This window comes from Branchiostoma floridae, chromosome 1, assembly GCF_000003815.2.
Source record: "Branchiostoma floridae strain S238N-H82 chromosome 1, Bfl_VNyyK, whole genome shotgun sequence".
In the NCBI taxonomy this organism is placed as follows: Eukaryota; Metazoa; Chordata; class Leptocardii; order Amphioxiformes; family Branchiostomatidae; genus Branchiostoma; species Branchiostoma floridae.
In genome coordinates this window covers 4380295-4393394 of record NC_049979.1, presented here as the reverse complement: position 1 = coordinate 4393394, position 13100 = coordinate 4380295, and the positions used below count along the sequence as shown (strand labels likewise).

Below are 13100 nucleotides of genomic sequence, written 5' to 3'. Positions count from 1 at the left end.
CAATGTGAGTAATCGCTCGTTAAGTCCCTAAATAGGTCGCAGATTTGTTGCTACTTTCTAAGTAAAGCTTCGCCCCAGGGCATGAATGGTGTCATTAGGTCCGTGGTGATGGCCTAACAACCGATGACCTCCCATCCCACCAAAAATCTTTTACGATGATTAGAACTAAACTGCATATTAGACAGCAATCCTTGGAATTCGCTCGATCGACTCTGTAAACTCTCTCTACCCTCTAAACCTGAAGATCGTGCGGCCTGCCACTCATAACTCTTCAATCATGTATGTTGTGTACAGAAAACTTGGCAACCGTACCAGCCGTCAAACCGCGGTCCGCCTTCAACACCACCTGTCAGATCCCTTGCAGTCCAAAGTGTTGATCTATTTTTGACCCGTCTACGGAGATAGCTGCATCTGGCACCCGATGACCACCCGTTTGTTGACCATCGATGTCTAATTTGGCCTCTGGAAGCACGAAGTCTCTCGATGCACGGAGAAACATGAAAAGTTGATTACCAAGATGGCGACATCGCCTTCATGAATATCCAATGAGGTAAGACCGGGTCATACAAGACCCCATAACTGCTCAAATTGTTCGTTGATAAGTTTAATTCTAGCGGACTAAGTAAGTATTACAACAGCACGCACAAATACAAGGAGCTGGAAAGTATATTAACTACTGTGGTATATTCCAGGATGAAACTTCATTGGTTGATTCGAATACTGCATTATGCATTTCAAAGATTCAAAGTTAATCTGTGGCTGTCAAAGATGCATTGCGCTGGATCAATGAATACTGAGGGATCTGTCCTTCCTTCATTTCACGCCCAAAATTATTTTGCTAGTTTGGAATGGTTTAAACTTTAATGAGTGGTACACAGCTAGGTTAGGAGTAACTTAGGATGGTGTATATCCCTGGAATATACACCATCCTAAGTTATTCCTTGCCTTTGATTGCATTAACCATTTTACCATTTACCATTACTTCAACGAACAAACTTCCATTAACCTACGTATTAACGTTACCATTATTGCTATTAACGTGTTTAACATTTAATAATACCATGTGACCTGGAAGAAGAAGATCCCGGCAAAAGATAACGTTAGTAGCATATCCTTGCTGGGTGTAATCTCCAAGCAGATCCTACGATGGCATAAGATAGTAACAAACTGGCCAAAGAGTGTAGTCAGCGAAGAGGTGTCCATTTGCCATGTAGGAAAACACACTTCGAAGCCAGCCTCACTCCTCTGCCAGCTTTTGATACTACATGTATCTTATGCTACCGTAGGATCTGCTTGAAGATTATGCTGATAATGTGTAATGTCAACATCTTTATATGCATATTTTGGAAGGAGATAGGGGGTCGTGGATATCTAGCTTGCAAGCAATATCCCGGATGTAAATGACATTTGTACGCAAAAGGTCCATAAAATTTTATTGACCAGATACTGACTTATGCACCCAGAATTGAAATCACAACAACCAAGGAGCTTTTTATCAACGAGCTAGAAACACGGACACGGGCGGGATGATGGGAAATAACATTAGCAACCATCCCACAATCCCTTTCCTAGGGTGGCTTGCGTGCGCATGCGCGTGAGGTGGCGATGAGTGGGCCGTGATCGTTCCAAAACAGTTTGCTACCAGCTGGTCCTGCATGTTTTGTACTGAATCTTTTAGTCTCTGGGAAGGTTTGTGACATTTTCTTGGTAGGGAATTAGCAGACGTTAGGTTATGTATAGGTTAATCTAAATGCCAGGTTCATAAATCGGCATATTGTAACGTTCACAATTCCGCAGATCCATAGATCACTTTGTGCGATATGGCCGTCTGAAGTTGGCTCACACAGGATCAACCGCCTGGCTGTCGGAGAACATTCCGGGGCGCTGTGCAGATTTGTTAGTTCACGCGAAGATGGACAGCTTGTCAGGAGGAACCGTGGGGACGTCCACATACTCCGAACAGCTCCTGCACGGACTGAACGAGCTGCGACAGCGGCAAGAGTTGTGCGATGTGGTGCTGAGGGTGGGCGAGAGGAAGTTCCATGTTCACAGGTAAACATCCAGCTTTCCAATGCCCGAAACAAATTATGATAGCTTTCAGATTATAAATAATGTCAAGCCATAAACTGAATTCGGTGTTATCGTAGTTTATTTATCCCAGTCAGTGGTAAGACTGGCTAATGGAAGTCTCACTGATTTACCTTGTTTGTTGAGTTGGACTCAATTATAATTTTGCTGGTGTCAATTTCATGTTTATCATTGCAATATGTATGGGCTCATGCCCAGAACTGTCATAGCAAATCACCCTAAACAAGTAACAGGAAAGTTTGCCGCAATGATGTTAATCTCCCCATCAGAGGAAGCCAGACATGATAATGTAATTGCACATGAAGATAACATGCACATACACGTGTATGTATGTGTAGTACTAAGTATATGTGACATTGTGTATATATGATACTTAATAGGTATATTTTAGGGATGTTTGGTTTATTTGATCTGCCCACAGGGTCGTCCTTGCGAGCTGCTCTCCCTATTTCAAGGCCATGTTCACCGGGAACCTGTGTGAACGCGACCAGGATGAAGTGGAGTTCCACTGTATTGATGAAACTGCTATGATGCTGCTGATTGACTTTGCCTACACGGGCACAGTGGCCGTGACGGACGCCAACGTGCAGATGCTGCTGCCCGCGGCCAGTCTGTTCCAGATAGAACAGGTCATCAGGCAGTGCTGTGATTTTCTGCAGTCTGCGCTCCACCCACACAACTGCATCGGCGTGGCCCGTTTTGCCCAGCTGCACGCCTGCTTCAAGCTGTATACTCAGGCCTATAACTACATCTGCAGACACTTTGAAGATGTGTCCAAGTCAGAGGAGTTCTTCCTGCTGACTGCGTCCGAGATTCTGGACCTTTTGTCCAACGACAACCTGAATGTCGTGTCAGAGGAGTCGGTGTTTGAGGCTGTGGAAAGGTGGATCTACTTTGACTATGCAAACCGCCGGTGCTACCTGTCCAAACTGCTGAGGTGCATTCGTCTCCCGCTGCTACCCGTCAAGTTCCTAACCCGCTGCTACGAAGCCAACCCGCTGGTGCGAGAGGACCCCACCGCACAACACCTGCTGAACGATGCCCTGAAGTATCACCTGGTTCCCGAGCTCCGGCTGCGCTCGCTGGATGATGATGATACAGAACAGCAGACCACTGCACGACCAAGGTGTCCGCCTAAAGTCCTGTGTGCTGTGGGGGGGAAGAATGGGCTTTTTGCCACATTAAACAGGTGAGTTCTAGTAGCCAGTGGAATAAGATTCTGGGCTTGTGATTCTGCGCTTGTGCAGATGGGGAAAACTTGTAGCATACACATTCAGCAGTGTGAATCTTAATTGATCAACTAATAACTTTAAACCCTTTTGCCATAATACATCTCAGCTTTGCAGGCATTTGACAAAGCAAATGACAATTGAATTTCAGTTCTTACAGTCAATTAAAAACATTGTAACTGAAAATTGGAACAATGACTGTGCTAGGTTTCAAGCCCCAGAATGTTCTTTTTCCTCTGCTGTATTACTATTAGCTTGAATGTCCTTGGGTCACACATCTCATACAGTCAATAAGGGCATACTAAAGATTAGATTTACATTGAACATGGTCCCCAGACTAGGGCTGGGTATCGGTACAGCGCACTGGTACAAACCCGATTTTTCTTATTGGACCGGTCCATAAAAACCGGACCTGAAAAAATTAGGTGGACCGGATGTTGGACCGATTAGAAAATCAACAGATTATTTTATCAGGCATTCACACGTTTTGGGGCTTGCAGGTGGAAGAAAATAACAAGAGTGAAATAGAGTAAAGTTTATAGTAATTTCTACCAAGTTTCACAGCCAATCGTACAGGTGCAGTTAGCGTTGTATGATTTTAAAACGCCAGAGTAAGTCTAATACTCCACCAAACAGATTTCTTTGTAGTGAAATGGACCATTAGTATGAGTCATACTGCATCAGGTCCAGGTTCAGGTCCGGACCTGGACCTGATCCTTTGGACCTGAACTGGACCTGGACCTGAATTTTCTGTACCGGTACCCACCCCTACCCCGAACTGTTAATCTTAGAGCCACTTGTGTTTGGCATGGAATGAGTATAATCAGTGCTAAGCCGATGTAAAGCCATGCTTTTACAGACAGTTTCTAGCTACATTCTATACTACACACAGGTACTAGTACAGTCAAACCTGTCTATAGGGGCCAGTCAAGGGACCGGACAAATTTGGCCACTATAGACAGGTGGCCTCTGTATAGAGGTGGTAACTTGTAGATAAAATACCCAAGGGACCGACAAAAAGTGGCCATTATGGACAGGTGGCCCCTCTGTAGAGGTGGCCCCTAATACAGGTTTGACTGTACGCCCCTTGTGTTAATGATCTGTGACCACAAAGATATTGAAATAGGTGTCATGCCATCTGCATGTTTCTGCCTGTTGTAGTCCCTGTAGGCCTGTGGGATCACACATCCCTGCCATAACCACCTGTTCAGGCTTCCTCCAGGGGCATGTATGAGGGACCGATGTGGTAAGACCAGAGGGGTGATGAAACACAGATTCACTAGACTCTTTCATCTTTTACCATTTTGGATAATGGGAATGAAAGGACAAATTGTGTATCAAAGAACTAACATTTCAGAAGTGGATAAATATATGTTGCTATGGTGCCACTTGGAAAGGAAGTCTAAAATATCTTTGCGACAAAAATAGATTTCATTTGAATAATGAGTCGTAATTGTTCCTACAAATTAGTAGTAACATAATAAACCAAAGACCATGAAATGAAGGTACAATGTAGAGGTGTATTATTTTGCATATTGTATCATTTCTTTGTCAAGTCAAAATGTCTTTGAGTGATACTTTGCCTTCAATACTAGCATACTGTCACCTGTTATATCAATCAGCTAAAGAAGTATGTGCAAGAAAAGTCACATGAAGTTGCTGACAACATTGAAACCTGTTACTGAATGGGACCTTTCTCTCTCACCAGTGTCGAGGTGTACTTTCCCGAGAGCAACACGTGGACCGAGGTGTCGCCTCTCAACCACCAGCGATACAACTGTGCCACGGCGGTCGCAGACAACAGGCTGTTCGTGTTCGGCGGGATCACCTGCATTCCACAGAACGGGGAGACGCACCACATCCACTCCAACTCCGTGTCGTGCTGGGACCCCACCACCAACAGCTGGACGTCCATAGCACCCATGAACCACTGCCGCAGCTCCCTCACGGTCACCGTGCATGGGGGGTACATCTATGCACTCGGGGGGTACAACGGCGAGCGGTACCTCAGCACGGTAGAACGGTACAGCCCGCGGACAAACAGTTGGGAGGAGATGTCGCACATGCTGAAGCCACGGAGCTGTTTTGCTGCAGCTGCTGCTAACGGAGCAATCTTCGCCATCGGAGGGTACGGGCCCACACATCTGGACAGGTGAGGACTGCATACTTAGGCCCAGGAAAAAAATTTTGTGTTTCCTGTTTCCCTACCTACCCTAGAAAAACCTGCCAACCCCAGACTTTTTTTTGGTGGGTGGGCAGTGGAGTCACATAGCTTCCAGTTAGAATTTTTATTCAGCCTGCTTCCCATTGAAGTAAAAACACTGCTTGTCCTGTCTATTGAAGGATAAATGTATAACTATCCACCATGCACAGAATAAAAGTTTGACATTAAAAGACAAGTGTCCTCGTGCATTTCGATTTACTTTGTTCAACTCTATTGTATACATGTATGTATCACTAGAATTTTGGCCAGCCTGAAAAATTACAAGAACAAAAAGATAATCCCTTCCTACGACCCTAATTTTTTCTGGACTGAAACAGGAAACACCACATTTTTTTCCCAGGCCTTACCTGGTTTTACTCGGCATAAATTTTGCAAACATGCAAGTTGTAGTCCTGATCAGTGAAAAGATGTTTTGGACTTTTGCTTTTCATCACAATCCATTGAAAGTGTGGCAGGTAGGATCTGGGTCAATGAATGCAACCAGGAGTAGCAGTGTAAACAAACATTGACAGCTATTGGGCTTGGATTCTATACCTGGTGATTCATCAATGGTTACACCCAGGCATGATGTATTTTTAGGCACACTCAAGTTGCCCTGTCTTTGTATTTGGCCAGTATGGCTCAATATGCTACTAAAGTTGTATTTCATTTACTTATTTACTAGTAGGAATTTCTACAGTCAAAACCCATGTATATATGATGGTTATGCTACAATGACTTAACTGTCTGTTAACCTCGATTAACATTAACATTGGGTGGAAGAAACTCAGCTGAAGTGCTGGCCAGGAAAAGAACATTTGGATGTGTACTAGGAATTTTCTGATGTAATGTGATGTAATGTTTGTAGTGTGGAGAGGTACAGCCCTACTGAAGACAGCTGTTATAATGTAATGTTATGTTTGTAGTGTGGAGAGGTACAACCCTACTGAAGACAGCTGATATAATGTTATGTTATGTTTGTAGTGTGGAGAGGTACAACCCTACTGAAGACAGCTGATATAATGTAATGTTATGTTTGTAGTGTGGAGAGGTACAACCCTACTGAAGACAGCTGATATAATGTAATGTTATGTTTGTAGTGTGGAGAGGTACAACCCTACTGAAGACAGCTGATATAATGTAATGTTATGTTTGTAGTGTGGAGAGGTACAACCCTACTGAAGACAGCTGATATAATGTTATGTTATGTTTGTAGTATGGAGAGGTACAACCCTACTGAAGACAGCTGATATAATGTAATGTTATGTTTGTAGTGTGGAGAGGTACAACCCTACTGAAGACAGCTGATATAATGTAATGTTATGTTTGTAGTGTGGAGAGGTACAACCCTACTGAAGACAGCTGATATAATGTAATGTTATGTTTGTAGTGTGGAGAGGTACAACCCTACTGAAGACAGCTGATATAATGTAATGTTATGTTTGTAGTGTGGAGAGGTACGTACAACCCAACTGAAGACAGCTGATATAATGTAATGTTATGTTTGTAGTGTGGAGAGGTACAACCCTACTGAAGACAGCTGATATAATGTAATGTTATGTTTGTAGTGTGGAAAGGTACAACCCAACTGAAGACAGCTGATATAATGTAATGTTATGTTTGTATTGTGGAAAGGTACAACCCAACTGAAGACAGCTGTATAATGTAATGTTATGTTTGTAGTGTGGAAAGGTACAACCCCACTGAAGACAGCTGGGAGTTTGTGGCACCCATGGCCGACAAGAGGATCAACTTCGGCGTGGGCGTGACACACGGGTATCTGTTTGTGGTGGGGGGACACAACGGCATGCAGCACCTCAACACCATCGAGAGGTATGACCCGTACAGTGACCAGTGGGCCTCCTGCACACCCATGGAGACACCCAGTACAGGTAAGCAGTGTGGCCAGTAACACGAGACAACTATATAAGTTTTACTAGTCAAGTACTCACAGATGTCACACTGAGCTGTATGTTGATTTCTGACATTTGTCGAATGCAAGAATTCGTTATATGCATATTTTTGCACACTCTGGGGGTGAATGGGAAACCTTTTTGTTCCTGTTTGAGCCAGCCAGAAAACTCTTGTTCTGGACGCCTGTTTTCTGTAAGAAATGTGTTGGTCACCCAAGGCTAACTTTGAAGAAGCTTATTGAGTTAGAAGCTGGACTGGACGGTCCGGAACTCCTCGCAGCGATGAATGGCAGACTTTACTGGAAGTCAAACTTCACTTGTTCCACATCATCGTGAGGATGACAAATGATAATGATGATGATTTGTTCCTGTCCCCAGGACTTGGTGTTGCAGTACTGAACGGCCACCTGTACGTAGCAGGGGGTCACTCAGGGTCATCGTACCTGCAACAGGTGCTGCAGTACGACCCCGTGGAGGACAGCTGGGCACCTGGACCCAGCATGAATGTAGCCAGGTGCAACTTTGGACTTGCCGCCCTGTGACAATGGAGTCTTGTGCTGCCTTCAGCAGTGGGGTGAGATGAGATTACGTATCCACACAGACCGCTGGGAGGTGCAGGGTTTGGATGTGGACGAGTGAGATTGTACTAAGAAGGCTACCAGTCGCTCTGAATTGTCATAGAATTATGACTCTGGCAAGAAGAGTGGCAGGAGTAGCTTGAGAGTATTCATGGCTCTACCACTGAGTACCAGTATACTAAATGTGGGAGTGCGAGGGCCTCCCTGATCACTAGTACTTCTGTGATGAAAAGTTTCCTCATCGGGAGATGATTGTCATGTTTCTGCAGTGAGCCGGTGATGTTTCCTACCTCCGGGACGGGTCATGCAGTATTAGTGCTGATTTTGCCGGGTCTTAGCTTTTAAAGGGTCATGGTAATAAATTTATACCCATTACTCTATGCGATCCTTCATAGGGATGGCCAGCCTTGCAACAAGTTATCCAGGGGTAAGAGTTAGTTTTTCCTCACATCTAGCCAGGGGTCTAGCCAGCGTCCGTTTTTCCGTCAATGGACGGAAATTTGCTGCGTCTGACGGAAAAATTTTAAAACCAATCCGTCAACCTTGACGGACAAAAATCCTTGTTGGAAGCTACATGTGGCTTGGGGATGCCGTAAAAGCCACACACTGTTTATTTTGCTATTGTTATGATTGTTGACAATGTGTGTCGGCGCCCTTTCGCATACGATAATCTCATTAAAACCCGTTTTTCAAGGTCTCAGTTCAGTCCTTCTAGTTAATTTTCGCGGTTTTCGCGAAGATTGTAATTGGCTGACGGAAAAAAATTTCGAGCTGGCTAAAGCCCTGCATCTAGCAAAAGTCTTGTTGGACCACTTCAACTGCACATCAGGGCCTGCCAGTGGGGGACTGTACTGCAATGTGTCCGTCTATCCTGCTTGAGTAGGCAATGCCAGCGATGTGTAATACAGGCTATTTTACACAGGAACAAGTCTGAATTGTGCTATTGTAAGACCACTGACAAATACAGCTTCCTGTGCTCTTGATGCCTATCAGACCACTTTAGATACAAAGGCCAAACAACGTCCATAATGCTAGAGGACTTCAGTCTGAGGACTTTCACAAAGGTACCACTTGCACCTCTGTCAAAAGGTAAAAAGATAAGATTTTCCCCAAACACCATCCCTTAAATTGGATTGAGATGTCAATAGATATGGCCAACAAATGTTGAAATTGCCATTGGGTTCTTTGCAATAGAGTACAGGATCGACTTGTGTGGTAAGAACAGATAGACAAAATGTGGAAACTGTAACATGCCGTAACTGTCTTCTGGCTGCAGCTCCAAGTTTGTACTGGACATGTTTTAGCAACATGCAAGATCAACTTTTAAAATTTGCAGTCACCATGAAAACTTGACCATGTGGACTCATATGGTGAGTAATCTTAGTACACTTTTCTTGCCCATTCACTGTCATGAATTTAAGGGGCGAACTGCAAAGCAGTGACAAAAATGCTGAGCTGGGCAAAAATGACAGAAGTAAATAAAATTTGGCTCCCTGATGTATGACTTTGAGAGACAAGGGGGATACCTTTGGTACTGAAAAGGCAATGCAACAATAGTTTGGCCTCCTACTTAGATGAAACCTAAGTTGCAACACATTGTTTTGTTGTAAAAGATGATTGTCTGTTTGCAACCACTAACGTTTTACTTAATAATGGTAAGCCTGTATGTCTGTAGTAGCAACATGTATGCCCCACCTCTGAGAACTGTAAAATAGATTTAGAGTGACCACAGTTGCTGTAAAAAAATTTGTATGGTTAACACATTCAGTTGCAGAAGTTATTAACACGACAGAAAGTTGAAAACTGATCTTCTTACCTGTCATTTTACTGTGTGTAATCATTTGTAAGATCATATCAAGATTATGTTTGGTCTGCTCAAGTCATGCAGACATAGTGGGTGTTGAGATCTTGACTCTGTTGATGACAATGTTTCTTTAGTCTGGTGGATAGAATCCCTGTTTCTGATTTGAACTCAGTCATATTATGTACAGTACTAGTTTTGCAGTCTTATACAGTTTAGCCGACCCATACACATGCACACACACACACACACACATGTACACACAAACACCATATACACATGCACATACACAAAAGAGTTTTATTGGATCATTTGGTCTATTCCAAGAGATCTTATACATCAATATGAATCCTGGGTTACTGGAAAATTGCCATTATGCAATCTTCAATCCATCCATCTGCAGAATTGTCCTGTCAGAGATGTTCTTGCCAGATAAAGTCATAGTACATGACCTCTGCATGTACATGTAGTCAGTACAAGGTTCTCAGGTATGCTATGTGTTAATGTCTGTATTGCTAAGGTCTGGTCAGGTTCAGGATTGGAAATCATAACAAGGTAGAAATACAATGCCAAGGCATCAGTGGTTTAGATGGAATATGTGGGAATATGTGTAATATATCATGCATGTAAAGCTTGGGGGGGGGGGGTTGCGATTTTCAACACTGGCTAGGTTCTCTTGTGCAGGAAAGGGAGTTTGCAGAGGGAGGGAGTTTCACCTGAAACCCTTTAACCCTGAAAACTCATCAGTGAATAAGTCTGTAGTTTGAGCTCAACCGAAGGCAATACAGCGGTAATCGACTAGTCTCTTCCCCACACCTGTTGTACTGTCCTCACACAAAAGTTAAGCTCTGTCTAGCCTCTTCTATTTATCCTGAAGCAGCTCTTACAAAGTTTGTTGCTCACAGTTTGATTTACACATCCTAGCAACTGTAGACATGTGGATTTGTGGAATTACCATACACTGTCTGTGACACAATGACATGGCTAGCACAGGTCTAGTTTATTGTGCAGGGGAGGATGCCACATAAAAACTTGTCAAAGCCAAACTAATCTTTTTTTTGTTCTCAGACTTTGGTATGTGGACAAAAATAGAAAGCCCTGAGGATCTCAGTAGATCTTGGTATCACAGCTTCTGACCACTGCTAATTATCTATTTTGTATCCATTGACATATGTTGTTCAAGTTGCAAATGATCTGTGATTTTCTGTAATACCTTAGGGATCATGTAAGAGACTTACAAGACCAAACAAACTGTTGTTGACTAGAATGTTAAATTGATAAGTAGGCTCTGTATACAAAAGTCCCCTTTGTTACCTTTGCCAGAATGGCTAAGGTTATGTTTTGGGCTTGTGAGTCTGTCTGTCTGTGTGTGTGTGTGTTAACAGCATAACTCAAGAAGCCGTGGATGGATCCCAATGGTATTTGGTAGGTGGGTAGGGGTCGGGAAAACGAAGGTCAAGTTCGATATTGGGCCCCCTAGCGGCTTGCTAAGGTACTGCAGCAGAAACTCAATTTTTTATATCTCTTGTTCTGGACATGCTGTGGTTATGATTTTTGAGTGGCACATAACCCTTGAGGCAGAGAGTAAGTGCTGTAAGTTTGGACCCCCTAGCGGCTTGTTTGGAACTGCAGTCGCCGATTTCCTTTCGAGCTTTGCACGAGAATAACTCGAGAACGTGTTGATGGATCGTCATGATTTTTGGTATGTAGACAGCCCAAGTAAAAATGTACATAAAGAAATACAAATTATGCAAATCAGCAACTAATTTGCATAATTAATGAGGAAAGTTTACAAATCCAGTGCATTTCATGATAGGGCTTTCAAACTTGTCACATATATAGATGATAAAGAGAGAAATGTCAATGCATATCAATTATGCAAATGACGGCCTCATTTGCATAATTAATGAGAAAATATGAACATGTTGACGGATCGTCATGATTTTTGGTATGTAGATAGCCAAAGGGAAGACTTACATGATGGAATGCTAATTATGCAAATCGACAACTAATTTGCATAATTAATGAGGACAGTTTGTACATCCACTGCATTCCTTTAAAGGACTTTCAAACTTGAAACATCTGTAGCTGAGAAATAAAGAAATATTAATACATATTAATTATGCAGATGATGATATCATTTGCATAATTAATAGCAAAATATGAACGTGTTGTCGGATCGTCATGATTTTTGGTGTGTAGATAGCCTAAGTAAAAACTTACATAATGAGATACTAGTTTTGCAAGTAACAGCCAATTTGCATAATTAATGAGGAAAGTTGATAAATCCACTGCATTCCGTGATAGTACTATCAAACTTGTCACATATGTAACTGAGAAAGATGGCAGAGAGTAAGAGGTGTATGTTTGGGTCCGCTAACGTCTTTTCATGAACTGCAGGAGCCAGTTTAGTTTCCTACTTTGAAAGAGAATAAGTCAAGAAGGGATGAAAGGGTCATCATGATTTTTGGCATGCTGATAGCTTCAGTGATGCTTGATACAATTTAATGTTATTATGTAAATAGGGATCTAATTTGTATAAGCAATGGCGAAATGTTATGTACGAGCTCCGGACATATAAAATAAAATGTAATGAATAACACATCATTCTACATAACAAACCTGGTTTATTTGGCAAAGGTATGTGTTCGTGGAACTCTAGTTATTTGTATGTGATGGCAAAATGCTGTTGACTGGTTATAGTTAGCCCTAGCTGGCAACTGATGTGTAAGTCCTCTCAACAGTGTCAGCAGTATGGATAAAGAAAGATAATGGCACTGAATAGAAAATTTGTGCTGAAATACTATAAATATTGCACATGTTCAACATTGCTCAACACTTTCCATAAATCCGTGATGTTGACCACTCACCATGCAGTACCTGTCATGTTGGAACAGGCTGTAAGTAAACATAACTAATTTATAGATGGGAAGATGTAAAATGTGTGTCAGGCTACACCAAGATCAAGTCTTAGTCTCAGAAATGCAGGGAAGGAAACTAAAAATTGCTGTTACCAAAACATGCCCTGTAATAGAAGCAAAAGTACACAAAAAGCAACTTGATGTTCTTATTGGAACAGACTGTCTTGAAGATGAAAAAAAACAACAGAAGAGTGCAAGTACTCCATGGCCAGCTGATTTTTGCCAGGTCCCACCTCACCAGTTCTGGTGATTTTTACTTAGTCTCCAAGCAGACCCTACGGTGCTATAAGATAGTATCAAAGATGGCCAAGGAGTATAGCCGGCCACAGGGAGTCAAACGGGCACCCGGTGCCGGCTATACTCCTTG

The 13100-nt window shown here is 42.7% G+C and overlaps 2 protein-coding genes across 5 annotated transcripts in view; one reads left to right on the top strand and one right to left on the bottom strand.

Moving 5' to 3' along the window:
• LOC118422436 (TOG array regulator of axonemal microtubules protein 1-like) overlaps positions 1 to 557 on the bottom strand; it is a 63099-nt gene extending 62542 nt beyond the window's left edge. For both annotated transcript variants that reach the window (XM_035830002.1, XM_035830011.1), the window contains exon 1: positions 313 to 557. The gene's annotated coding sequence lies outside the window, so the exon portion shown is untranslated. The remainder of the gene's footprint in view (positions 1 to 312) is intronic.
• Positions 558 to 1476: 919 nt separating this feature from the next.
• On the top strand, positions 1477 to 8461 carry LOC118422535 (kelch-like protein 28). Of its 3 annotated transcripts, none has more exons than XR_004831926.1 (6): positions 1477 to 1689; positions 1848 to 2052; positions 2510 to 3277; positions 5026 to 5469; positions 6447 to 6977; positions 7040 to 7060. XR_004831926.1 is itself a non-coding variant. In XM_035830164.1 (6 exons), the coding sequence occupies exons 1-6, from the start codon at positions 1656 to 1658 to the stop codon at positions 7973 to 7975; spliced, it is 1824 nt and encodes a 607-aa protein (XP_035686057.1). In that variant the 5' UTR covers positions 1485 to 1655; the 3' UTR covers positions 7976 to 8461. The 3 variants fall into 3 exon arrangements, 2 of the variants coding, with proteins under 2 accessions (XP_035686057.1, XP_035686065.1); XM_035830164.1 differs by lacking the exons at positions 6447 to 6977; positions 7040 to 7060 and adding exons at positions 7204 to 7412; positions 7812 to 8461 and having other exon boundaries at positions 1485 to 1689; XM_035830172.1 differs by lacking the exons at positions 6447 to 6977; positions 7040 to 7060 and adding exons at positions 7204 to 7412; positions 7812 to 8461 and having other exon boundaries at positions 1485 to 2052.
• The last annotated feature ends 4639 nt before the right edge of the window (positions 8462 to 13100 follow it).